The sequence below is a fragment of the Microcebus murinus genome, chromosome 7 (genome assembly GCF_040939455.1).
Source record: "Microcebus murinus isolate Inina chromosome 7, M.murinus_Inina_mat1.0, whole genome shotgun sequence".
In the NCBI taxonomy this organism is placed as follows: domain Eukaryota; kingdom Metazoa; phylum Chordata; class Mammalia; order Primates; family Cheirogaleidae; genus Microcebus; species Microcebus murinus.
In genome coordinates, this window is record NC_134110.1 from 54,452,157 (window position 1) to 54,479,116 (window position 26,960).

The 26,960-nt window shown below is 32.8% G+C and overlaps 1 protein-coding gene and 1 pseudogene across 2 annotated transcripts in view; both read right to left on the reverse strand.

Moving 5' to 3' along the window:
• The window catches only part of PKHD1L1 (PKHD1 like 1), a 155,045-nt gene that overhangs the window by 87,381 nt on the left and 40,704 nt on the right, over window positions 1-26,960 (reverse strand). For both annotated transcript variants that reach the window (XM_076005072.1, XM_012786304.3), the window contains exons 14-29: window positions 26,720-26,811; window positions 23,958-24,117; window positions 23,553-23,688; window positions 22,585-22,728; window positions 21,247-21,404; window positions 19,852-19,965; window positions 18,211-18,360; window positions 16,913-17,037; window positions 13,918-14,081; window positions 12,586-12,758; window positions 7,387-7,534; window positions 5,675-5,829; window positions 3,662-3,784; window positions 2,840-2,945; window positions 1,696-1,806; window positions 435-599 (exon numbers count right to left, since the gene is read on the reverse strand). In XM_076005072.1, coding sequence (XP_075861187.1) covers window positions 435-599; window positions 1,696-1,806; window positions 2,840-2,945; window positions 3,662-3,784; window positions 5,675-5,829; window positions 7,387-7,534; window positions 12,586-12,758; window positions 13,918-14,081; window positions 16,913-17,037; window positions 18,211-18,360; window positions 19,852-19,965; window positions 21,247-21,404; window positions 22,585-22,728; window positions 23,553-23,688; window positions 23,958-24,117; window positions 26,720-26,811 — 2,224 coding nt within the window. The remainder of the gene's footprint in view (window positions 1-434; window positions 600-1,695; window positions 1,807-2,839; window positions 2,946-3,661; window positions 3,785-5,674; window positions 5,830-7,386; window positions 7,535-12,585; window positions 12,759-13,917; window positions 14,082-16,912; window positions 17,038-18,210; window positions 18,361-19,851; window positions 19,966-21,246; window positions 21,405-22,584; window positions 22,729-23,552; window positions 23,689-23,957; window positions 24,118-26,719; window positions 26,812-26,960) is intronic.
• Window positions 11,817-11,880, reverse strand: LOC142872041 (uncharacterized; annotated as a pseudogene).

Genomic DNA, 26,960 nt, shown 5'->3' on the forward strand with positions numbered 1-26,960 from the left:
GACAAAAAGTGTGTTATTTTCTTTTCATCCTCTGTGTCAGCCTTTCTTTCCCCAATTTGTTCCCACAACTTTTTCTGGGTCAAGTGGCTCCACTGAGACTGTGGTTACAAATGAAGCAGCTGGTAAGCAGAATAATAACTAATAAATCTTATCTTGACATAATTGATGAGCTTGTTATAGAAACATGTAATAATTGATGATATTAATTCAATAACCTAAGATGTAAGTATAAACAGCTCGCTGACTTGTGCTTCATAAGAAACAAAAGAATTAGTCAGCCATTTAATCACTGTGCCTTCTCAAAGGAGACCTTCCTTTGTTCTCTTAGGAAGAAGGATTGGGTTCCTCTCCCTTCACCCTGTACTAGAAACAGCACAGCGAAATGATGGAAATGTACACAATCTTCTTTCTTGTTTGGAACTATTCACTCTTACCTGCTAGGCTTCCAGAATCAGGCCAGATGTGTGAGATCTTACTCTGATAAACAAAGTGGAAGTTCTCAACCCCTACACTCTGTGCCAGGCCAAAACCAGCTACAGACACAGCAATCAGAGCACGGCCAGCACTTCCATTCAGAATCTGGCACTTGATCTCATTTTCTTGTGATAAAAAAAGAAGAAGAAAAGAATAAAGCAAAATTTTTTGAGATAATATTACTGAAAATTTATGTTTGCCCATATTAACACTGGCTTTCATTTTTAGAACCCAAGAAATATATCCAAAGAAAACTAATCATGTATTAATGGGTATGAGAATCTTGGGAGGAAAAATTTATCTGATGCTACGAATCAGACACTCAGAAAACAGTTAAGTAAACCAATAATGAAGGCAAAGTACATGATTTGGTTCTGATGCTACCATGCCCCCAAAAGGCTACTGTCATAATTTTTTAAAATTCTACTTTATAAGCTCATTTATATTAATAATTCTAAAATTCTGGTCCAATATATTATGTTCAAAATTGAGTAAAACAGTAGGTTTTATCAAGAAATATGATCAAAAACTAAATGAAAACATTTTTCTTCACTGTATTTAGAACAGTCTATGTGCACTGATACAGGTGGGATACTGACTATAAGATCTCAAGAATGCTTAAAAGATCTAAATTTAAAACAACAGAAAGAATTTGGTAAGTGTATTTGCTTATGTAATTCCAACCCATTTAAGTTAAGAAAAATACCTAGGCTTAAGAAAGACAACTTTTAGAGAAATAGACTGTGTCCCTCGCTATTTCAAGAGGTAGCAAATATAAATGATCTTTAAAGTCATGGAGAGAGGTTCTGACAGACTAGAAGTCAGGAAAGATGGCCACGTCCTCTTGCTGCATGACTAACATGACTACGTGGCATTGCCAAAACATGGGCAGAGGGGACCATGAAACACTATAATAGCACTTCATACATTTTGTGTGTCCCAGAGACACACAAGACAAGGAAGATTTCATGTAACCACTTTATGAAAAAAAAAAACCAAACGAAAAATCAACTGTTATGGGATAAAGACACTGCACAACAGGGAAATAATTAGTCTGTGATCATAATCAAAGATTAAAAAGATAAGACATCCAGATGAGGTTACTAATTTCATGACCCAATAGGGTACGCCACAGGATAATCATAATTCTAACACAGCTCTTTGATTCTACTTTCTCTTAGAGAAGAACTATTAGACTTAACAATTTTAAAAAGCACCTACCATCCACAGAAAGAAGAGGGCAACCTATTGGGCCAACTGAGACTGACACAGCTGGACTAGGAGAAAATCCAGAACCTACTATGGTTAAAATCGTGCTTTCTTCATAGGACCCTGAAAATGATAAATTTAAATAACAATATTAAAATAAAAATAGAGCCTGTTATTATGAAATCAAGTATTTCTGAGATAAAAATAAGCCTATCTTCTAAAAGATATAAACAATAAGCCCATATGCAAGTTAGGGGGAAAATACATTTATTTCACAATGGTATTTTTTTTCATTGAATGACTCTACATTGATTCATATTTTGTATCTCTGTGTTGACAGGGATTAGTGAAAAAAATCATCCGACTAAAAGTATGGAATGAGGTTAGGGAAAAAAGCATGCTTGTGACAAAGACGTTAAGCAGACATAGAGATTTTAATGCTTTTTTGAGGTGGAAGGGTGATATAAAATTAGCTGATGAATTTTCCTACTATGCACCAAGACTATATATGTGATTATAGTATCTGAACTTATCTTTCTGGTTGAAAAATAAGCCACCTTTATAATCTCTGTTTCTGCTGCTTATTTCAATATTGGATGCTCAGATACAAAGCATCATCACTTTTTTTTTTAAAGCAGGAACATACTATGAAGAAATGGTATAATGTACCCCCCAGACTGAGTTTTTGGCAATAATTTTTCCATGCCTTATTCTCAAATCTAGAACCTAATTATTTTCATTTATTAAGTAGCAGGTGTCTTGTGACTAGCCTTTTAATACTAATTCTCCTAGAAGAAGTGGTCTCACGTGATGAAAGAGTCCACTTAATACACTAGTTAGTACAGTAGAACAAAAATACCTCGATGTCACAGCGAAATTTTAGAAGCTAATTCTAACTGGTAAAACTGGAGTAATAAAGGATTAATGAGTCCTCTGCTTCAAAGGCAATAGTTCAGCTTTAAAAGTAATATTTTTTTAAAAAAATAATTAATGCTCTTTCCATACCTTTCTGATCAGATAGATTTTTTTCCACCATGTAGCACTGTCTCCTTGCCTTAGCTGGTGACACTAGTATATTTTGAAAAATCTTTACCAGAGTTTACATTTTGCTAGCTGTCTTCTACCCCAGGGTATAAGTTAAAAAGCAGGAGGTTACCTTGATGAGGGCTTGTGGCCAAGACTGAGGGAGTAATCCTGGAATCCCACGTAAATGCGCAATCGCCTGAACATTTAGCTGGAATTTCATTGATATAGACTTCAACCTTCAAATAAAGAAACACAGAGCTACTGCACAGGGGTAAAGGGACAGCGTGGTTCAGTAGAATATGCATCGGATTTAAAACAAATGATAATATTTTATTGGTTTGCTTGTTTTTTTATATAAATTAGTCTACTTATATTTTTTCCACTATGACATTTCATTCAGTCATCTAGCAAATGTGCCTTATGTTTCGGGCACCATTATAAATGTTAGGAATATGGAATATACTATTAAACTAAACAGATGACAGCCCTATTGTCACCCAATTCATATTCTAGTAGGGGTGGGATAGAGAGTTGCATGAAACAATGCGTTAAAAATAGTAAATGCATATTATGCCTGGAGTTGATTAATGCTATGGAGAAAAATAAAGGTTGCTCTTGGGGAAAGTCACCTAAATTCTTTACACTTTAATTTTGTCATCATTTAAAAGGCAACATTAATAATTACTTCACAGAGTTACTACACAGATTAAATGAAAGAATATTTTCCAATTCTGGCAGTAGTAGAGATTAAAACTCGATTTTAATATAAAGGAAGGTATTTTTCTCCAAACTCATAAAATAATATTATTGCGTTGATCAATTGTTAACACAAATATTCACATTAAAATAGAGTCCACTCTCCTGTTTTGCCAGGACTTTCATATATTGCAAACTATTAATAGTTATACATTTAAAGTTATATTAAACATCATAAGAAAAGTTTCAAAAATACCTGTGGATGTTGACTGGGTGTACGAAGTAGGTCTCCAAGTATGTGTTGTCTGAACAAGCCACCTTCCTTTATCTTTGTAACTGTCATATTAGCCTTTTCTCCAATAATGTTGGAATCATTAATCTATTTTCATACAAAGTGATTTTGTTAGAAAGGCTATAATAAATATGACCACACTAGTTTTTATTTTGAAAGTTAAGCATGGTGAAAAAATGAAATAAAAGGCAAAGGATGTAAAAGAAATTTCAAAAACATTTTAGTCACTTTTTAAAAAGGAACCTTTTCAAAAATGATATCTTGAATTAAAAATAAATTTAAAAAATGAACATAATCTATTTAAGAAATAACTGCTAAGGCCACTGTATTATCATACATTGCATCAATTACAAGTTGAGTTAAATGATTAAAATTAACTTGAATTTTTAAGATTAAAAAAATAAATCTAAAGAAAATGAATTTACTTTAATTTTCTCAAAATATTCTATGCTTCTTCTAAATATTATCAATTTGATAAATTATTATTGAAAAATTGAAAAATTATTCTATTTCTGCTTGACAGTTAACTTTCCCCTTTAACATTTTGCATCTTTAACTACTCTGGTTTTCCATCCACATTCCTAGAATTATATTTTTCTTTCAAAGCTGAAAATGAAACCAAATCAAACCAAATCAATAAGTACTTTTGGTCCTTACAAAATCCCAGATGGCAGCCTTCTGATGTATTCAGGGACTAGCAAAGAGATAGGGGTCTTCATTCCAGGCCATGCGTGAGCCAACATGATACAGAACAGAAATAATGAATAAGAGGAAGAGACTGGTTAGAAAAGAGAGAAGAGTAGATGAATAGACACAAGCAGAGATACCAAGAGGGAGGCCAGTCACCAGAGCTGTCTCGGTTGTGGAATTTTCTAATTCCAGTTCCAGGCCATGTGTTTTCCTAAAATAACCCCATCTTTATGGCTGCTACTAGTTGCACATTCATATAGACTTGTGTTCTAGAAACATGTTCTACATACATTTTTGTGTTTCTCCTACTTCCCCATCTCCTCCTCTTCCCTCCGCTCTCCTGAATGGTTTCATACATAGAGTTCTCCATTTTTTCCCACCTTGTGTCGTGGATTTTTCCCAGATGAATATATGTGGGTCTACTATGGCTGCACAGTATTCATGTGAAAGTTATGTCATTTAAACAATCATTTTCCTAGCATTCTAGGATTTAACTATTACAAATAATACTGTAGTGACTACCTTTGTGGCGATGCCATTTCACATTTGTATCGTCATTTCAGTAAGATAGTTACATAAATGATATTGCTGTATCATAGGGTATCTATATTCAGATGATATTAAATTGCCTTCCCAAAAGGTTGTCCTAATTTATGTTCTCACCAACATTGCATAGAAAAGACTATTTTCTCACTACTTCCATAATCACTAGAAGGCATCATCTTTTTGATATTCAACAGTCCAAGTCCCCAGTCCCTTCTAGACTCCTCTCCAATGGCTCTCCCCATCCCCTTCCACACTCTCAGCAAAGGTGATTGGATGAGCACTTAAGCTGTTACTTGCCTCTGAACTTGAAAAGGTCATCTTAATAACCGCAAAAGTGTCCAAGGCCCCAGTATATAGCTCTAGTGGTAGAATTATAGACAGTGAAGCTGATTCTTTTTGCCTTTCCTTAAAGTACATGTGGACTGAGTTCTTAGACTGGTTCCACCTGTACTCCTACTGACCTTGTCAAGGATCTTCCAACACAGATTCCTGCACTTCACTTTTCCCATATGGGACAGGGAATAAAGTAGCAACAGCTATTATCCATAAAAGAGACAATCTGGTCAACTTAATTTAGAACAATCTTCTTCTCTTCAATTTCCTTTATAAAGTTTTTAGTCTATACTTTGCATTTTTAAAATATACACAGTCTCTAATTTTTTTTTTTTTTTGAATGAGGCAGGGAGCAAATAAGAAAACAACATATAGAAAGAAAAGAGAATCCAAACCAAATGAAGGAACCTGTAGAAGATTCTGCTTTCCACATGTGCTTCTCCATTGGATGTTCCATGAGTACCCAGCACAAGTTCCCTCTCGTGTAACTGAGACTCTTCCCACTTCTTTCAGACTCTGGAGAGCAAACTGTAGATCTGCGGCTGACACAGCAGCAGGGAGGCCTGCACTCACAGAGGGATGGCAAACAGCAGGAGTTAGAATTCACAAACCAATTTCATCTCTAAAGTAGATGAAATGTATACAATGCTTATAAACCACATGTTCCCCTCCAATATAGTAAAAATGAAATTTGCATCCTACTTATGCCAAGAATTTAGATATTTCTTGGAAAGAAAATAAATGCATATAATTTTATCTGTCAATTTAAAAAAAATAAAAAATGTTTAAAAGTTTTAAAAATTAAGGGTATTGTACCTCAAACTGTGGGTATTGACACAAATATTCTCATTTTTAATATCAATTCACAAATATCAAATATCAATTTGCATTTTAATATGAACTTATTTTGATATTAAAATAAATATTTTTAATATTAAAGAATGTATTAAAAGAGTATAAAATACTTTTAGTAATTATAATTAAATACCCTTTCAATAGCTAATAGCTAAATAGCTAAAAAGTAAGATACTTTTAATATCAAAGAGTATATTATGAAAGTATTAAAATGATTTTTAACATAAAAGTATTTAATATAAAAATATTTTTATTTTAAATTCAATTTTAATAGAATTAAATTAATTAACTTAATGTCAAATTAAGATACCTTTGAAAATATTGATAACCTATAAGTCACAGATATGAAAGAAAAACAATTATTTTGGAATGTAACCTGGTATATCTGGTGAGGCAGTGAAGAAAAAACATGAAAACATCATTTGTTCTGAATAATTTAGCTTTACATGACTAACATAATCTCAATTATATAAATTATATAGGGAAATACTACTAGAAAGAAGTACACAAAAATGTTTATTATGGCTGTCTAGACCAGCACTGTACAACTGATAAATAATGCCAGCCATATATATAATTTTACATTTTCTAGTAGCTATAGTTTAAAAATTTTAAAAATGGGTAAAATATTTTAATAATAAATTTTGTGTGATTCCATATATTCAAATGTTATATTTCAACATGTGGCACTAGTCACATTTCAAGTGCTCAGTAGCTTTGTGTGGCGCATGGCCTCCATGTTAGACAGCACAGGATTAGATAATTTGATTATAGATGTCTTAAAAAATCACATTCCAACTCTCAATTTTTATATTTGAATATTATCATTACTGTTTCCACCACAGTAATGAATGATTATTTTTTAAAAAGTATGTATTATAGAAAGGTAGGACTTATGAAAGTCATGATTTCCATACCTTTGAAAAATGACTATTAAAAATTTGTTATATATTTTTGAAGACTTTTTCTTAGATTATTTTTAAATAAAAACAAGTATTACTAATAATGTTAGCGTTGGATGGGTGAGTTGTTTTCTAATCTATTAAAAAAAGAATTGAAAGAACAACATTGTGGTTGGCTATTAACTGCCTATTATTGATATATATTAATATCATGCACCTGTGTGACTATATTTGGATGTAAAAATAACAATAAAAGTAGTAACTGTCAAGTGAAATAACATTTAACATTTTACAACATTATACATACGTGTGTGAGAGTGTGTGTGTATATATACACGAACGTTTTAAACTTTTTTCATATACCTATGAGATTATGTCCATAAGCTTGAATGTCAAAGCTGCCACTTAGAGGTGGTGATGCTGCTTGAATTCTTTGAATACGAATTTTTGACTCCCCTGGCCAATTGCTTCCTCTGTAAACAGACTCATTCTCAGTCTTGTGTGCAATTATCTAGTTTCCAAAATAAATATTGATAAAATGGTTAAACTTAACAATGGTTAGCATGACTTTCATTTCACCATGGTACAATCTGTGACATGACATAAATGAGCCTCATGTATTCAGGATTCTTCAGAACATTAAAGAGAGTCACATAAATCAACACAAGCCATACCTACATAGCTGCAATAATGAGGCCAAAGTCAATTCAGTCATCTGTGCAGCAATCAGCTGGAACTGCAGTAATACCTCATTAATTCAGAATGCACCCTCCATCACTCAAGGAACAAATATTTATTGAGCAGACATTCTGTTCGAGGTACAGTGCTAATCACTATAGGGAGCAAGAGATGTAGTCTTGGCTATCAAAAAACTAAAAAGTTTTTAAGGAAAATGCTATATAGAGACTTGAAAACTTAAGCAACAATTTAAGAAAGTGTATAGTCAATACAATGATCTATACTCAAAAAATACACTTGTTTGATGTTTTTTAAATTTATTTATATTTTATTTCAGAATATTTTAATGTCCAGTCCCAATGAATTGACCAAAGTAACATGTGCTTTATAAACTTATAGATTGTAACTCTATTAGTGAAAATTATATTCTTCTGCTTCTGATCCCTCATAGTTATCTGTTAATCTTCTAGAATTTAAAATGATAAGCCATCTAGCCCACAGAAATGAGCAAAGATAAGAGCAAGATAAGCAAACATATGCAAGAATGAATAGTAGCTTTATTCATAATAGCTCTGAATTGTAAATAATGAAAAATCTATCAAGAGAATGAATAAATTATGGTGTATGCATACTACAGAAAATTGTACAGCAATGAAAAAGAACAGACTATATCGCATGCCATATGAATCTCACAATGTTGAATAAAAGAAGCTAGATACAAAAAAAGTGCTTAATGTATGATTTCATTGACATAAAGTTTAAGAACAGGCAAAAGTAATTAATGGTGGTAGAAGTCAAAATAGCAGTTATTTGGGGGTGAGGAGCAAATAGTGTGATGACAAGGAGGAGTCATGAGGAAGGCTCTTGAGCTAAAGATTTCCTTTATCTTGATCTGGGTAGTGATTGCATGAACATCTTTACTTTGTAAAAATTCGTTGAGTTCAGTAAGGCTGGAGGATACAAAATCAGCACTCAAAAACCAATCACATTCCAACATACAAATAATGAGCATGCAGAAACTGAAATTAAAAACACAAGATCATATACAACTACTTCAAAGAAAATAAAATCTTTATGTACAACTCTAACAAAAAATGAGCCATATCTGACCTGAAAATTACAAAATGTTGATCAAAGTAATCAAAGAAGACTAACTATACTGATAAAAGAAAGCACAAGAAGACAAATAAATGGAGAGAAGTGTTGTGTGCATAGACTGGAAAATTCAATACAATAATGGTGTCAACTCTTTCTAAAACAATCTAGAGTTTTAATGTAATTCTTCTCAAAATACCAGTGAGGTTTATTGTAGACATAAACAAGCTTATTCTAAAATTTACATGGAAAGACACAGGACCTAGAATAGCTAAAACGGTTTTACACAGGAAAGCTAAAGTGAGAGGAATGACTCTGGCCAATGTTAAGGTTCATTGTACAGCTACAGTAGTCAAGAGAGTGTGGTATCAGTGGAAGGACTACACATGGAGCTATGGGCAAGAATAGGGGGCCCAGAAATATACCCACACAAATATGTCCAACTGATATTTGACAAAAATGAGTAGGTAAGTAACAGAGGAAAGATAGCCTTTTCAGTAAATTGTCCTGGAGCAATTGGAGCCATGAGCAAGCAAATGAACCTCAATCTAAAACCACACCTTATGTAAAAATTGACTCAAAATGGATCATAGCCTTAAATGTAAAATGTAAATCTATCAGAATTTTAGAAAAAAAGATAGAAAAATTCTCAGGACTGAGGGCTGAGTTCTTAGACTTGAAACCAAAAGCACCATTCATAAAAGAAAAAAATTGATAAATTGAGTCTCATCAAAATTAAAATTTTTTGCTCTGTGAAAGACCTTACAAAAATAATGAAAAGGCAAGGCACAGTCTGAGAGGACATGCTTGCAAAGTACATAGGTGACATAAGACTCATATCTAGACATTTCACAGAAAAAGATACATGGGTGGCAAATTAGCCTAATGAAAAGATGTTCAACATTATTAGCCATTAGGGGATGCAAATTAAAATGAAAATAAGCTGTCACTACACACCCAGTCAGAAGGGCTAAAATTAAAAATAGGGATATCACCAAATGGGAGCAAGATTGTGCAGAAGCTGGATCACTCTTACATTCCTGGTGGAAGGTAAAATAGTGCAACCACTTTGGGAAAAAATATGGAGGTTCTTTAAAAACTATACATGTATTTACCATATGATCCTATAATTGCACTGTTGGGCATTTGATCAGGAAAAATGAAAACTTACACCATGCAAAAACCTACAGATGAATATTAGAGCAGCTTTATTCATAACAACCAAAAGCAAGAAATCACTCAAATATCCTTCAATGGGTAAGTGGTTAAAAAACTGTGGTACATCCATAACATTGAACACTACTCAGCCATCAAAATGAAACTCTTGATGCATACAACAACTTGGATGGATCTCAAGGGAATCACGCTGAGTGAAGAGACAATCTCAAAAGGCTACATACTGGTATGAGTATATAAAGTCTGATTCCATGTATATAACATTGTTGACATTACAAAATTATAGAGACAGAATAGATTAGTGGTTATCATATATGAAGGTGTTTGGGAGGAAGGGAATGAAGGAGATGGTTGTGGCTGCTGTAGCTATAAAGGGATAGCACAAAAGATGCTTGTGATGGAACTGTCCTGATAGTGACCAAATGAATCTACATATGTGATAAAATTATATAAGAACTACACATACATACACACATGCAAACGACTGCATGTCACACTGGTAAAATCTGAATAAAGTTAGTGGATTTTATCAAAGTCAATTTCCTGGTTATGCTATTATGCTATAATATACAAGAAGTTACCCTTGAGGGAAAATGGGTGAAAGATATAGGAATATCTCTGTATTATTTCTTACAACTGCATGTGAATCTACAATAATCTCAAAGTTACTTTTTAAAACAATTCATTGAGATTGTATATATCCATCTCCTCCTTCCCCCTCCCGCCCTCCCGACACCCGATAAATGTTACTCCTATATGTCCGCTTAGGTATTGATCCATTAATACCAATTTGCTGGTGAGTACATGTAGTGCTGGTTTTTCCATTCTTGAGATACTTCACTTAGTAGAATGGGTTCCAGCTCTATCCAGGGAAATACAAGAGGTGCTATATTACCATTGTTTCTTAAAGCTGAGTAGTACTCCATGGTATACATATACCACATTTTATTAATCCACTCATGAATTGATGGGCACTTAGGTTGTTTCCACAGCTTTGCAATTGTAAATTGTGCTGCTATAAACATTCAAATGCAGGTGTCTTTTTCATAAAGTGATAACAAGTAAGATGTGCTACGTTTGGGGGATGGTCACGCTTGAAGCTCTTACTTGAGGGGGGAGGAGGGGCATGAACAATATATGTAACCTTAACACTTGTACCCCCATAATACGCTAAAATAAAAAAAATGGCAATGCACAGCCACTTTGGAAAAAATAAAATAAAAATAAAACAATTCATTGACATGTATATGCACATTATTGCATGTATCTTTCATTTGATTTTTTTAAAAGGTCACAAAAATATAAGTTGCATATTCTCCAATTTAACCTTGAATAAACAATTAAAAATATAAGCTAAAATTACCAATTACTAGTTTAGTGAGGAATCTCAAAAAATGGGAGATCATTGACATCGATGCTTTGAGAACCAAAAGCCCTGAGTTAGTTATTATATTTTGTGATAGAGCTAAAAGAGTAGAAAACATTTACAGGGTCTTTATCTAAGACTAAAATATTGGGCCAGGATATAGGCATATTTCTTTTATAATATTTGTAGTTTTTCAGGGTTTTTTTTTTTTTTTTTTTTTTTTTTTGACACAATCTCACTCTGCTGCCTCGGCTAGAGTTCAGGGGCTTCATCATAGCTCACTGCAACCTCAAACTCCTGGGCTCAAGTGATCCTCTTGTCTCAAACTTCTGAGTAGTTGGGACTACAGGTGCCTACTACCACATCTGCCAAATTTTTAGAAATTTTTTGTAGAGACAGGGGTCTCACTATGTTGTTTAGGCTAGTCTTGAACCCCTGGACTCTAGTGATCCTCCTATCTCAGCCTCCCAAAGCACTGAGGGGACATGCTAATCTTCTCTGTATTGTTCCAATTTTAGTATATGTGCTGCCCAAACAAGCACATCAGCTAGTATTTTTAATCATAAAATTATTTAGTTAGTAAAAACTTCTCTGTGGGACTCTAATTATAATGGTTAATTATTATTTAACCTTTAATTTTCAATTTATTATACTTGTTTTTGATTTGTGGTAAGAAATTGTATTAACTCATTGAATATTTTCATAAAAATTTAAAAGTGTTTATTATATTTGTGATATTTAATACTAATATTATAAAAGTATAAAAAATTGTTCAGATCCTTATGGAGTTATGAAAAAACACCTGTTTCTTCCTTGTATAAATTTTGATACAAGTAAAAATAAATGATTTTTATAACAGAAACAATTTTAAGACAATGCAGAATCTCAACTTTTCTTTCAATAATTGCTGTTCAAAAATCTTTATTGGAAGAGCACACAACTTTTTCTTTAAAGTCAACAAAGAAAACTCTACTTAACTCTGACTAACTTTGGTTTTTAAGGGTATTTCTCCTTTTATTTTTCCCCATAGATATATTTATTGAAGAAGTTTTTAATGCTTAAAGTCAATTTTCATGCTCAAGTTCAATAAGCCTCTAAATTTTCATGTATTCTTAGAATAATTTTCTTGTCCTATTAAAAGATTCAATCTGTATGGTAGCTGTTTTTAAAAATTTTAAAGAAACTTTAGTACATCAAAACTAATGCTCATTAAGTTGAAAATAATAACTTGCAAAATCTTGGCTTACCTGCCCAAAGCTCACAGCAATCATGGGTATATTATAACTGCAATTATATGAAGTCATGGTAACAGAATATTGGTTTGTCACAGTTGATCCATTTGTTTTGGTCTGATTCACCTGAAAGTGCTTTAAAAATATTCCCTTATTTGCTAATGCAGGAAGTCTTCTCTTTGGCATTCCTAAAGAATATAAATAAAGTACAGGGGAGATAAAATTGCATAGCCTCTGCTGCTAAAAATAAAATCATCAAATAATATCAACATGTCATGTAATAAAGTGTTCAAATTTAAATTTTAGAAATAGGACCTTAAGTAGTTTGTGAAGCTAGATTAATCTTTACTTCTAGACTATAAAGATTATAAGGTTTAAATGTCTTTTGACACATGAGCCCATGAAACAAAACCAAATATTTAAAAGTCACCAAGCCCTAGGTCCCATCCAGCAGCCATCTGTGGGTCAGTGGGCTTTGTTCTGTTCTTAGTTCCCTGAATGGGGTGCTCAGTAGGATGTGTACTTAACACATAGTAAATGTTAAATGAATACTGTTTAATGAACTACCACATTTATCTCAACAAAATCTAGCCATCTTATATATGTGTTCCTCCAATCATAATGGAGATTTGAGGATAGCAAGATTCAAAAGAAGTGACTTACTATAAAGTCATTAACAGTACTTTTTTATCACTTGACTCATTGCCTTGCACTTGAAAACAGTTCCAAAGGAAAGGATTCCAATGTTCCTCTCAAAAATGGGAAAAGTCACTTTTTAAGGTGGCTGTTTATGGTAGGTTGATTTTTTTAAAAGACTATAAAGTTTAATTTTATTATTTTATTATCTCAAATATGTATGTCTATTAACATGACTAGAAAAACAATGCTAAGGCTATCAAAAATAAAGTTTTAATTTATGATATTATTGATTATCACTCTTAAGTCCACCTTAAGTTACAGGTCAATCTTACAAGACAGATGTCAATGTCAATAGTTGCATTTTAGGAATAGATATCCCTCTTGGTAGTTGGTTTCTCAAAGATAAAAACAGGCAAAATAAAAACGTTTGCCACAGTTTATTCTTCCACGAACAAAATCCAGGATTATAAAGCTCATTCTTGTTACAATGAGAAGGTTTACATTAAGGACGAATTTATCCTTACAATAATTACATTGCCATATTCATTAAAAATAAGGTTAAATCATAATATTATTGAGATGAAAGAATGACTCAATATTTATAGATTAATTTTTCTATCTATACTATAGAATATAAAAAGAATTTCCATGGTAAGATTTTACTACAGATAATTTAGATTATAGTAGATATACAATGATACAGCATACCATTCAATGTTGAGATTGTAGATGTCTGCCCAATGTATACTATATCCACGTAGAAGGACTGTGATTCTGATGCTTTCTGTAGACTAATTCTTTGAAGAGAAAAATTTGTTCCAGTGTATTTGGTTTGTATGAGATCCAGAAGATCTATGCAAGTATAGGTCCAGCTGAAATATGGTTGAATAATATGTTACACAGATCAATTATAATGTTTAATTTAAACAAATGTACTATAAAAAGCATTAAAAATTTAAATAGTAAAAGGATTTTTTCTCCCACAAGCAGCCATAACAAGGCACCGCAGGCAAAAACTTACATTGGCAGTAAGAGATTTAATGCTGCATACATATATAGTTTTTCTTCTATTTATAGCCTCGGTAGTAGCCATAGGAATGTAAAACAACATTCTGTAATAACAGGTAAGGAAACTAAGGGGTAGGCACATTGGTATAGAGCACATTAACAAAAACGAGACACAAGAAGAGAAGCAAATATTTTAGTAAAAAATGCCATGGACAGAACAGTAAATTCAGTCCAATGCTAAGAAGCAAAACTGGAACTTGATATTATTTCCAGAATAGCTCACTGGAGTAGCATTGCCCTTATTCTAAGTGCCCAAAAGAATATAAATATAATATATATTATATTATAAATATTATATATAATATATTATAAATAAATATAAATATAAATGGTTGCATAGTACCTTTGAAACAAATAACTTAGTTTCAAATAACTTAGATTCAAATTTTCCATTAAATATTAACTGCATTGGAATCTCACAAATTACAATTAAGCATTTCAGCTGTGAGAGTAACAAAGAGGTAAATACTGCCATCCAAGAATTAAATATAGTTTAACAATAATCTTTACATCAGCTACCACTATAGTTATTAACTGACTAGTTTGTTTGGGTACCTGCTAGTCTCATTTTCTTCCTGGTTCATGGAATCTAGCTCTAGCTCATCAAAGCTTAGACTGCACATATCAGTTTCAGATAATTGTATACAGAACTATATTATGTTAAAGTACTCTTTAAATTTAAAAAGTACTTAGGACCTCTAAGTAGAATTATATAATTCTAAAGTTTTAAAAGTCACAATTTAGAAAATATGATATGCTGAACAGGACCCTTATAAGGAAAAAGGAGATGATGAGTGACATCAAAACTTAACTGAACTGCACACTGTGCCTTTTGTGACTAGATAATTCCATTTTTGAAAAGAAAAGCAGCCTACATTTTAGATTTTGAAACACGATTTACAACTATAAATATCACTGTTTTGGGGAAGGTTATAGAACAATTCTTAAGAAAAAAAATGGCACTTTTAAAATTAACATTGTTCTGAAAAACTAACACTAACATATCTATGTGATCTAGGTGGACTGTCTGACCTACATAAAAGCAGATCTAGAAATACCCGCTAGAAGCAAAAGCGTCTACTTTGCCTTAACTGGTAATGGTTTTAACGAGAGAACTCTATTGTTTTTCAAAATTCGTGCTATTCTTGTTTAAAGGTCTTATAACATTTCGGATAAAGAAAATCAATCAGCTCCATTAAATGTAGTACATGTTGAAATTACTTCACAGCCGATAAATTATAGGCTAAAAAGAGAGACCTATTTAATGACATGGTAAGTGATGGCTTGACTAACATGGAAGAGCTGGGATCTGTAAAATATTCCCAAATCCTGTAGTAGTGGAGGAGTGAAATACACAAGGATGGTGGGCATCAAAACTAAAATTTTGATTTCATCGTTCAATGTGAACATGCAGAACTGTTGTAGCAAAGTTACATTCAGATGTCCCTTCAAGAAGAACTTCTGCTTCATAATGATCCACCATAAGATTACTCATGATTTGGCCGGGCGCGGTGGCTCACGCCTGTAATCCTAGCTCTTGGGAGGCCGAGGCGGGCAGATTGCTCAAGGTCAGGAGTTCAAAACCAGCCTGAGCAAGAGCGAGACCGTCTCTACTATAAATAGAAAGAAATTAATTGGCCAACTGATATATATATAAAAAATTAGCCGGGCATGGTGGCGCATGCCTGTAGTCCCAGCTACTCGGGAGGCTGACGCAGAAAGATCGCTCGAGCCCAGGAGATTGAGGTTGCTGTGAGCTAGGCTGACGCCACGGCACTCACTCTAGCCTGGACAACAAACCGAGACTCTGTCTCAAAAAAAAAAAAAAAAAAAAAAAAAAAAAGATTACTCATGATTTGAAGTCAATTGGGCACGAAGCATTGGTATATAATCATTCTTTTTATAGACTTTTCATGGTCCTTGCCAGCTAACATGAGTAGGGCTGCCTTGACCCCTGGCATTGCATCTGCCCATGTGACTACCAACAGAGGGTAGTTGTGGCTCTTCTGAGTCAATAATTACTCTGTGAAATTGCAGAATTATCCCCACTCATTTTATTTATTCAAGGAGCTAACTCTAGGAGTTACATTTTATATGTTAGATTAAACTGTGTAGTGGCCTCAAAGGCATACATTAATGCATTGGGGGAATCAATTTTTTCAATACAAATATCTCTCTCTTGACACCAATAAATGAAAAGATATTCTGTGTTCATAGATTGAAAGAATTACTTTTGTTAAAATATTCATATTACCTAAAGCAAACTATAGCTTCAATGCAATCCCTATCAAAATGCCAATGAAATTCTTCACAGAATTAGTAAAAACAATCTTAAAATCCACATGGAAATGCAGAAGACCCCAGATAGCAAAAGCAATGTGGAGCACAAAGAACAAAGCTGGTGGCATCACACTACCTTACTTTATAATATACTACAAGGCTATAGTAACCAAAACAGCATTACACTGGCATAAAAACAGACTGATGGAAAAGGGCAATGATGTGCCTTCATCTGCCTCCCCAAAACCAAAAAAAAAAAAAAAAAGAAAGAAACCCCAAGAAATAGATGTGTTTTATCTTTACAGTTTACATACTATAGTATAACTTAAGTTTTCAAATTTATGGTGTAACTTACTTGTTTCCATGAGCAAAGTTATATGTAAATTGTTTATCAGTGCTCCTAGTAACCTTGCCATTGTCTTGGTACTTGAATTTTAGACCAATATAATTTTTCAGGAATCCTTTGTATGCTAAACACAACTATGTACAAAATATGAAAAAAATCAGTAACAATATCTTATCATTAAATTATTTTATAACAATTCAAATTAATTCAATCAAATTCAGTAACTATTTATTGAGCATTTTTCATATAAAATGTACCAGATCACAGAAAAAGGAATGATTAATTTCATCCAGTTAGCTGCAAAAGAATAAGGGAAGATATTATAGAGGAGAAAATGAAGTGACCTTACAACTAGTAATTAATTCTTTTCTTTTCCTTTTTCTTTTTTATTTCAGTATATTACAAGGGTACAAATGTTTAGGTTACATACATTGCCTTTGCCCCACCTGAGCCAGAGCTTCTAGTGTGTCCATCCCCTATACAGTGCACACTGCACCCATTAGGTGTGAATATACCCATCCCATCATGCCCCCTCCCACTGCCTGACATCTGATGAATTATTTATTGTTTTATTAGATATAATTTCCTTTAAAAATGAAAACAATTCACTCCCTGTGGGGATAAGCTGTGTACTAACTCTAAAGTTTAAAATTCCATTGTATGTAGGGAAAGAAGAGAAGTAAACATTCAGGCAGATTAATTGGGATGTGAATGCAGTTGAGCATTTAGAGATAGAGATGAATGTCACTGTAAAATAGCAATTAAATACCAATTTTAATGGTCCACACCTCCTTAAGCATGCAAATATATTAAGAACTCAAACCTTAGAACAAATACAAGTTGAGAATTCTAAAACCACAGAAATGGTGAATCTAGCTAGTCTTACATACCATACTAAAACTGCCATTTCCTCCTCATAATTTTGTTTCACTTTTCTCATATGACTCTATGATGGCTATCCATTTTTGTTTCTTTTTAATTAGTAAAGAAAAATGGAGGAGCTTATACATTTTTAATTGTCTTGGTATTTAAACGTGTGTGCAAATAATTTTTTTCTGAAATTATGAGATAAACAGAATGCATGATATATGGTGCTATATTTATATATTTTATTTCTCTCTCTCTCTTTTTTTTTTTGAGAATCACCAGAAGAGGAAATCACAAACAATCAGAAGGTAAACTGCAAGACCTGTCCAACATGATATGATTTCACATGGCAAGTACTTTTCCTTGTCTTACAATTTCATGAAATTTTATTACCAAGGTATTTTCCAGATTCAATTAGCATATCATTTTGTTGAGTTTACCTGATTATAAGGAAATAATAAAATGTCTCCATATGGTAGTCTGTTTGGCTTAACATCTGCTGAATCAAAAAGAACAGCTGGGTTTTTCAGGGAGTAACGACCACAGTAAGCATCAGTTTCAGCTGTCTTCTGCCCTCGATTAATATGCTCCTAGAGAAACAATAATATTTCAAATGAAAACACGATTTGATGTCCTGCTTTTTCACCAGCGTCTCCACCCAAGTCATTCAAGGTCTAGCACGGATCCCATTGTTTCCCAAACTACTTTAACTTAAAATATTTTCTCCTTCCTCTGAAATTCTAAAGCTCTTATTCAGATTTATAATATTATTATTTAATAATCCTATATACATGTTCTTAACTATTAATATTTTCAAAGTCTTATGTTTCTCCTTACATTATAAACGCCTTAAGGATATTTATTCATTCCTTCCCTAAATATTCATTCTGTGTTTACCACATACCAGGTTTTCGTGTGTTTGCTTTTTATTTAATCTTCAGGATTCCAAGGGGTGAAGAACTCTATCCATATACACAAGGGCCCAGCTGGGACAAAGAAACTGATGATTATAACAGTAAAGCTGACAGGAGGCATCTAACTCACATAAAAGCACCAAGAAAGGTAACTCAGAGGAAGTGACAACTGTCTTTAAAGTCTTTCTAGATAAACATGAGTTGTTCAAAGGGTTTGAAAAAAAAGGGCCAAAGGACTTCAGAGAGAGGATAAAATATGTGCAAAAAAGCAGAGGAGTGAGAAAGCCTGGTACTGGGAAAGGCAAATAGTAAGGCTAGGTGGAGTTTAGAAATGCATGTTGAGGTGATGATGAGAAATGAAGTAGGAAAGGAGTAGGATGTGAATTACTTGTTCAATCCTCATGGCTGCTACTACCAAGTTCAGAATAGGAGAACCCAGATACACATATATTTATGAAATTAAGTTGGAAAGGTCCCCCATTAAATGGAAATATTTTTTTTCTCACTAATAAATCTGCTCATGTTAAGTATCATGAGATATATATTTTTACAGATTTATATTTATTTCTAAGTCATTGACCTAAATTAGATAACCAGACTATACATTTCTTATTCTTACAATATTCACTTGAAAATGGTAAATATCTGGCTTTCTCAAGTCTTCAAAATGAGAATTAGAAAGTGTGTATTTAATGTTTTTTCCCTATATTGTGTATCAATATAGGGAAAATTTTTATATCCCATTAAGAAAAAGAATGACGAGGCATCACTAATTGACCACAGGGTGATCTCAAAAAGCAAGGGAAGCAATTTATTGTGTAATGCTTCTATACAAATTGTATTCTCTGAAGCCAATGAAGAAAAATATACTCTGCGTCCATGTGAACAAAACAAAACACCCTGTAGATCTTACATTTACCTATCCTGCCTACTTTCTATTGACCAAGAAAATTCTTGTGTGGTGGAAATATTGCTTTCACAAATCAATCCTTTTATATTACAAGAAGATGCTAGAACAGGCCTTACCAATAAACATATAACAAATTATTTTTGCAATTTGACTTTAAATGATAAAATAATACTAGTTCAAAAAAGAAATCATAAATTTCCCAATATTTATATGAATTCTTATTAGGTCAGTTTCACAGGTTATTGAATATTGCATACCAGGTTAAAATCAGTTTCATAGTCTCTGAAGTATTTCACAACAAATCCTTCTTCAAAATTTGCAATTTCTGGTGGACACTTAGTGCTAACCATTTCTTCCACTGCTACCTGAAACTAAATTCACAATATGAACTTTAGTAACTTTTTTTTCATGAAGAGTTAGAATAGTACTAATTCTACTACTAATTCTACTAATCAGTTTTAATAGGACCTTTTCGTAAGATAATTTCCATATTTTAGCCATAATCATGAGATCATTTCCTAAATAATTGTTAATTAACATGTGATAAATTTTGGTGTGAAGTGAGCTTTCAAGAGGTTTATTTTAGAACAGCAGTATTTATATCCAATTGGCTAATATTAGCTTACTTACTCATTATATAAGTTAGACATATTTGCTTAGTAGTTTTTTAAAGAGAGCAATGAAGCAAACCTAAATTAATTAGTACCAAATTAAACAGATTCCAAATAAGTAATTTTTTCAACTAACTCAAAATTAACTGGAGAAAAATATACACTTCAATGTATTCTGTTTTTCAAAAGAAAAGATGCATAGGCGGTAAATCTGTATTTATGATTATTTCAAAAATAATAAATAATTCTGGATTATGCAGAAATTGGTAGACATTCATGAGTCTTCTATACCTTATCTATTTCTCCGGCAAAGCACAGAAATAATTCTTTAGAATTAAGGGCTTGAGACAATATAAAATCTTTCATCATCAAATAAATATTAACTTAAACTCATTGTACAGGTAGTTGTCAAAATTCAGCAACTCACAATTCTTTCTTTGTTAACAGCTGCCCCATACAGAGCTACATTAGGTCCGTTGGCACAGATCTAAGAATTCCCCTTTCCTTCTCTGTCTTCATAGTATTTCCTCCCTTCTCTCCTCACAATGGGTTGGCTCCAACTCACCATGTCAACCAGGAGAATGTATTGCTACTCTCTCAAGTGTTCTTTATAAAGGATTGACATATACATGACTTTCTGTTTAATAAAATAATAAGATTTAAACTTACCAATACTTTATGGCTAAGCTTTTACTTACACATCTCTCAAGAAATTTCTGGCTTTTACATGATGACAAATTGGATTCTGAATGAAAACAATGTTAGGGCAGGTAGAGGGACACAAAGCTTCTGCAAGCAGAGCAAGGCTTAAGTGCTTTAAAATATCTTGTCTAGAAAAGGGGGTGACTGTGCTAGCCTGTCTCTGAGTCCTCTTTCAGACAAAAATGTCATGGTATATAAGGTGTGGTAAGTTGGTGAGGTGCTAAAAGATTTATAGTGATTTTTGGAAGTAATGACTCTTTGCATCTGTCTACAAATGGCTGGTGAGTGCTGTGAAAGGAGGCAGGGAAGATGCACAGCAGGATCATCCCTAGAGCATACTTCAGCTTCTGATGACTGTGGAGTAAGAGGCTTAGACACAATCCCATCCCAATTCAGTGTGAATGTCTCCAAGCTGGGTTTTCCTTTGGTTTGTTCTGTAATATCCAGTGTGACATTATTCCCTTCAAATACTTCATAACCAAGCAGATCAAAGTCTCCTGCAATGAAGGACCAAACAGAATTCTTAAAAATTAGCTAATAAAATACCACTATAACAAACACTTAAGTTTAACCAAATTGGTTTTACATGGAGTTCTATTATCACAAAAGAAGGATGAATGGGGAAAATACAGATCCTTAAATTCGAGCAGATTTAGACATAGCAGAAATAGCAAAACAGACAAAGTGCTATCTGTTTAATGTGTTGTTTCTATGGCTTAAAAGAAGGTATTATGCGATAAACGGATGGATATATTGGGACCATGAAGTAAAGATGAATGTACAGTAGGATTTTTCAAAAATTGTTTTAGTTTTGTGCCAATACCATTATTTTTAAGTGCAAATGGCTCTATGTTGTTATTTTCTTTAGATCTGAATAGGGCACAAAGCTGAGTTTCTGGAAACATCCCCCAGCCTGTGAGGCTTGTTCATACAATGTCACTTTGAGAGAAATAAGACCATGTCCTCAGATGCCTGTCCTCTTTGGAAAGATGCTTTAATAGGGAAATCCTGTTGGCCTTTTCTGTCAGGTAAAGTCTTGGAATTTGACCAGTTATGACTTGTGTACCATATTTCTCTGCTAGCCTTAAAATTTCTGTCTGATCTATAAATAGATCAACAAAGATAACCATATCTTTGTTATATCTTGTTGAAAAAAAAACGATAAGGAAATCAAATAAGTTTACATTAAACACAGGTAAATTTTTTTTTTTTTTAACTGCAGGACTCCTCAGGGATTTTAATACTCTACTGAGCTCTGTCAGTCTTCAAGGAGGACCGTGGTGTGCAGTGTTTCCCATGTGAATTTGATCACTGATTCCTTTCAACAGGCAAGACTTGGCCAGATGGTGTCTCCTGGACAATATTGATTTATTGAAATTTTATTTTCAGAATTAGTATTTTCACCAATTTTCACTAATTTTTACTATTATATTGACAGTACATTTGTAATGCATATAGTACATTTTTCATGTGGAATTTTACATTCCTTGAAATATAATTAAAATTTAAATTATCATAGAAAAATAATAATTTAATTTCTATTTCTCCTGACATTAATCAAGGCTATGAATCCAATTCTTTTCCTCTGTCATTTTATGAGACTTTTACCTTTTACAGTGGAATTCACAGGATACAAATTTGTTTTCTAGAGAGGAGCAAAATGAAACACATGCTTACCTCTAGCTGATATAAAGGTTATTGTGTAGATACAGCTCTGGGGATTCTGTGCTCTTGTCACTTGAACTGCATCTGGTTTTATAGACCAAAGGTCATTTAAGGCTGACTGGAGTAGGAAGTCAGAAGCATCAGCAGGCAGCAAGACTTTTGGGTGAATTTAAAAAAAGAAAAAACAAAAACAAAAACGTTGAAATCTTTTTGGACTACCACAACCAACACTGATGGTTTGTATTTAAATTTTTTAAGCACCCATACTTTGTACTAAGTTATCACTTAGAGAAATTATGTTCCGAAATGAATTCAAGTTCAATAACATTGACTTTTTAATTGATTTGTGATCTCTTTAAGGACAGGGCTCATAGTTTATTATTTTAATATTCCCATAGTATCAAGCATTGTATTTGTCAAAACGTAAGCATGTATCAATATTTACTAATTAAAACAACTAACAGAAATAGCAAAAATTATTTCTCAAAATTTATTATAAAATTTAGAAATGCAATGTTGTTTATTAACTGATAAATTAGATCATAGGTCTATCAATTTGAGAAATTGAAAGACACATTTACTTTTTTGCAATGGTGAATTTAATTCTTATTTTCTTAACTTATACCTGTAAGTCATAAGTGTAAGTTAAATGCACAATATTTATATGTATTTACATATACATTTACATTTACATATACAATGTATTTGTATTTGTACAATGTATTTGTAAATGTATTTACATATACATTTATCATTACTCTTACAACAGAAAATAATGGTATGTGCCAGAAAGTTCTTTGTATTGATGCCATTTTCTATGCCAGTTTGAAGGCTTTTCTTCATAATATATTTTTCTGCTTTTCTGTCTACCATATTATTAAAACTGTATTTTCCAGACAGTAGAATTTGGCTAGAACAAATACTTCATGGCTACATCTACATCTGAAGAGAAATAATATCTCTTATTTTTTATAACTTACCAGTTTTTTCCATGTTATAGATTAATCTATATTGATAAAGTGAACATGAATTAGCTTCCACACATGGGCTGGTTACCTTGATCTTCTGAACTTCATTAATTGCATTAGTTGTTTCCCAGTTTTCCAATGTTATAACCTATTTTCCAATTTAAAAAGTCTTTAATATATGAAAAATACATTTAAAAATAATTCAGCTATTCAATGCCTCTTTATTGCTCTATGATAATGATAAAATAATATTTTAATATATTTAAAAATTTCTCTTATCAAGTAACAGCCTTTTTGGTTTATAATACAGATTCTCAAAGCCACAGTTCAATAATAGTCCATGGCCTCTTTCCACCAAAACAGTATATTACTTAGGACATTTACTTTCTATAAAGTGGATCTACTATCATAGCAAACCTGCACTTCCTGGATGATTGTTGACTGGGATTTAATAACTTGTTCTTCATTTACAGCATCTCCTGTTTGTTGTTCAGAATAAACATTTCTATACTGGTACAGTCCGACATCAACAAAAGCACTCAATCTATACTCTTGCAGCAAGATTTCAATATAATACCTGGAAAATAGAGTAACTAATGAATGTAACTTTTTTTCCACAACACTTGTCATGAAATTTTTTCAATGAACAAAATATCAACATTATCTAAAAAGCCTGTCTGTTAAATGCTTTACATTGTAGTATCTCTGATTTAAAATATTAAAAATTTCATAGCAGTTTGCTAAAATAAAATGAATTATGGAATATATCTGTTTTAGAAGAGAGTTGTTCTCATTCATGTCCTTGTCTAACTGTATTGAGGATAAGATATTCACTGACCAGCTGTTACAGGTGAGTGCAATACTATTGCTTCCCCACCTAAATCTCTAGCAACGTCACCATCGCTTCCATCTTTGGAGACGCCACCTGGAAGCTTCTCTAAATTGTCTCACATTGTACAATAGATATTATTGTATATGAAGAATAAGTATGCACAGTTCATGGAAGACTATGAATGAGGGAAGTTTATCATCTCTCTATGTCTAGGATGGTGGGGCTTTGCATAGTCCCCACATAGAACTGATATTGGAGGATAATATGAGGCTCTTGGCTGCCCTAAGAACCTGTTCACCAGCTCTGCTGAATTGAGGTGGCCAACACTAATTAAGGAGCAGAACTCATAGAAAAACCATTAAATTTTACATCTTTACTTGTAACTTAAAAATATTAATTAGGTACTAGACACTATATGCTAGACACTAAACTAAGCACTTCACAGACATCATTATATTTGATCTTCATAAAAGCCCCAGAAAATAGATACTAGTAGTCCCTTTCTCCATATGAATAGAGGATATTAAGAGAATTTTAAGAATTTAAAGATTTTCTAAAAATTAGTAACTAAGGTAAGATTCAAAGGAGAATAAGTAACTAAGAATAAGATTCAAAAAGACATGCACTAGATGAAACTACACTATTTCAGTAGAATGAACTGGCAATATGAACTAGTAATACATTTGGAACAGCTTCAAGAATCACTGTGCAATAAACTACCTAGAGTGGCCTCAGTTTAAGAATTTACAGCCATCATTGTAAGTAGAGTGTGTAAATTTCAAGTTGATTTTGCAGGAGCACAGATACCAGGCAGCAGATGTATCAGCAGTTGCTTTTATTCAAGTTCTCTGTGCCTGCCAAGCAGATAAACTAAACTCATTTTCAAAGACCAAGCCAAAGTCTGAAGACACTTAATTGCAGTAGGGATTAATCAGGCACTCCACTTTTCCTGACTGGCCCAGTAGTGATCATGGTTAAAAAAGAAAATGTTTCATTATATCAAGAGGTGGAAGTAGAAAAGAGGAAGAAAATAATAACAACAACAATAAAATTCCTTTCCCATGTCACTGTTACTAAGACTTCATTTAGAATATTAAGCATGATTGCTCCTGGTTCCATTGATCCCAACCTTCTCTTTTCAATTCCACCAGATCTTCATGATATTGCCTCTGAGCATAATCACATTACTATCTGGAAGGGTGATGTAATACATTAAAAACAAACAAACAAAAAAAAACTCCTCCCATCAAGAAGTGAAGTCTGTTCATCCCTTGAATGTTGGCTTGGCCATTGGCTTTGTGCAATGAGATATTAGCAAATGTGACACTAGCAGAGTATTGAAAAGTGTGTGTGCATTATGAATTTCCCTCTTTACTACTGGGAACACATCCACCAATGTGACAAGCCTGGGCTAGCCTCCTGGAAGACGAGGCTTTCACATCCCATGTGAAATGGGATGCCCCAAATTTCTAAGTCCCAGCCATGACAGCTGAGGCTCCAGATATATAAGACCATTTTAGACCTTCAATCTCCAACTAAACTAGCCAGGACAAAAGAACTGCCCAGCCAACCATAAACCTATGTGAAATAATAGACATTTGTTGTTCAAAGGTACTAAAGTCTGGAGTGGTTTGTTATGCAGTAAAACCTAACGGATACAAATGATAAATGGAATATGATTTCAATGCCTTATTTGATATTCTCCACTTAACTTCATTTCTCCATGTTCTCTATTTTGAATGTATCAAATGTCTTTTATCTTCTTGTTTTGTAAGAATCCTGAATGTCTTTTTGAATAGGATTATCTGCTCTTTGGATGATATCTTCATATGCTTTCTGAATTTGACCTTTCAACACTAAATGATGTGCTCCTTAAGGGCAGGGAATGTATTTTAATATCCTTTGTATTAAATTTCCAATACCTGGCCCAGGGCCTGGAATAAATCAGTAAATAATAAATATATATTAACAGTGGTACCAACCCTTGTGATTTTGCAATTTTTCTCTAGTACTATTCAAGAGCTCAGCTGTGGGAACAGAGAAATTAGGTGGATTGATTGAAAGTTCTTGTGAAGAACTAAAACCAGGATTAAGTAAATTTCACAAAATTATAATTTATGCAACGAAATTAATTTAGATTTCAAATTACCTGGTTGGCTGAATGCCAGTATTCTTGAAAATTTAGACAAAAAATTTAATAAAATTATAGAAAATGACCAATCATAAATTAAGCCAATAAACCTAATATCACTTCTACCAATAAAAATGAATCAAAACTATTTTTAAATAAAGATTTACAGTTTTTAAATACCACACAATAATTTAAAGACAAGGGAAAAAATCTTACTCTTTTCCTTTTTGAAGATGAATGCCATCCGATCTTTGTGTTGGACTGGAAAAATAACTGTTGGCATTGGCAGAATGATATGCAATCCTCACCTAATCTCAGAAAGACAGACAGGGGGATTTATTAATAAATGCTTTCAAAGTTTATTTATTTATCATTTATTATTTCTGCAGTCTTAGAAATTTTATGAATAGGAAAGTGTGAAACTACTTCATATTGTTCTTTTAAGATCTGTTGTCCA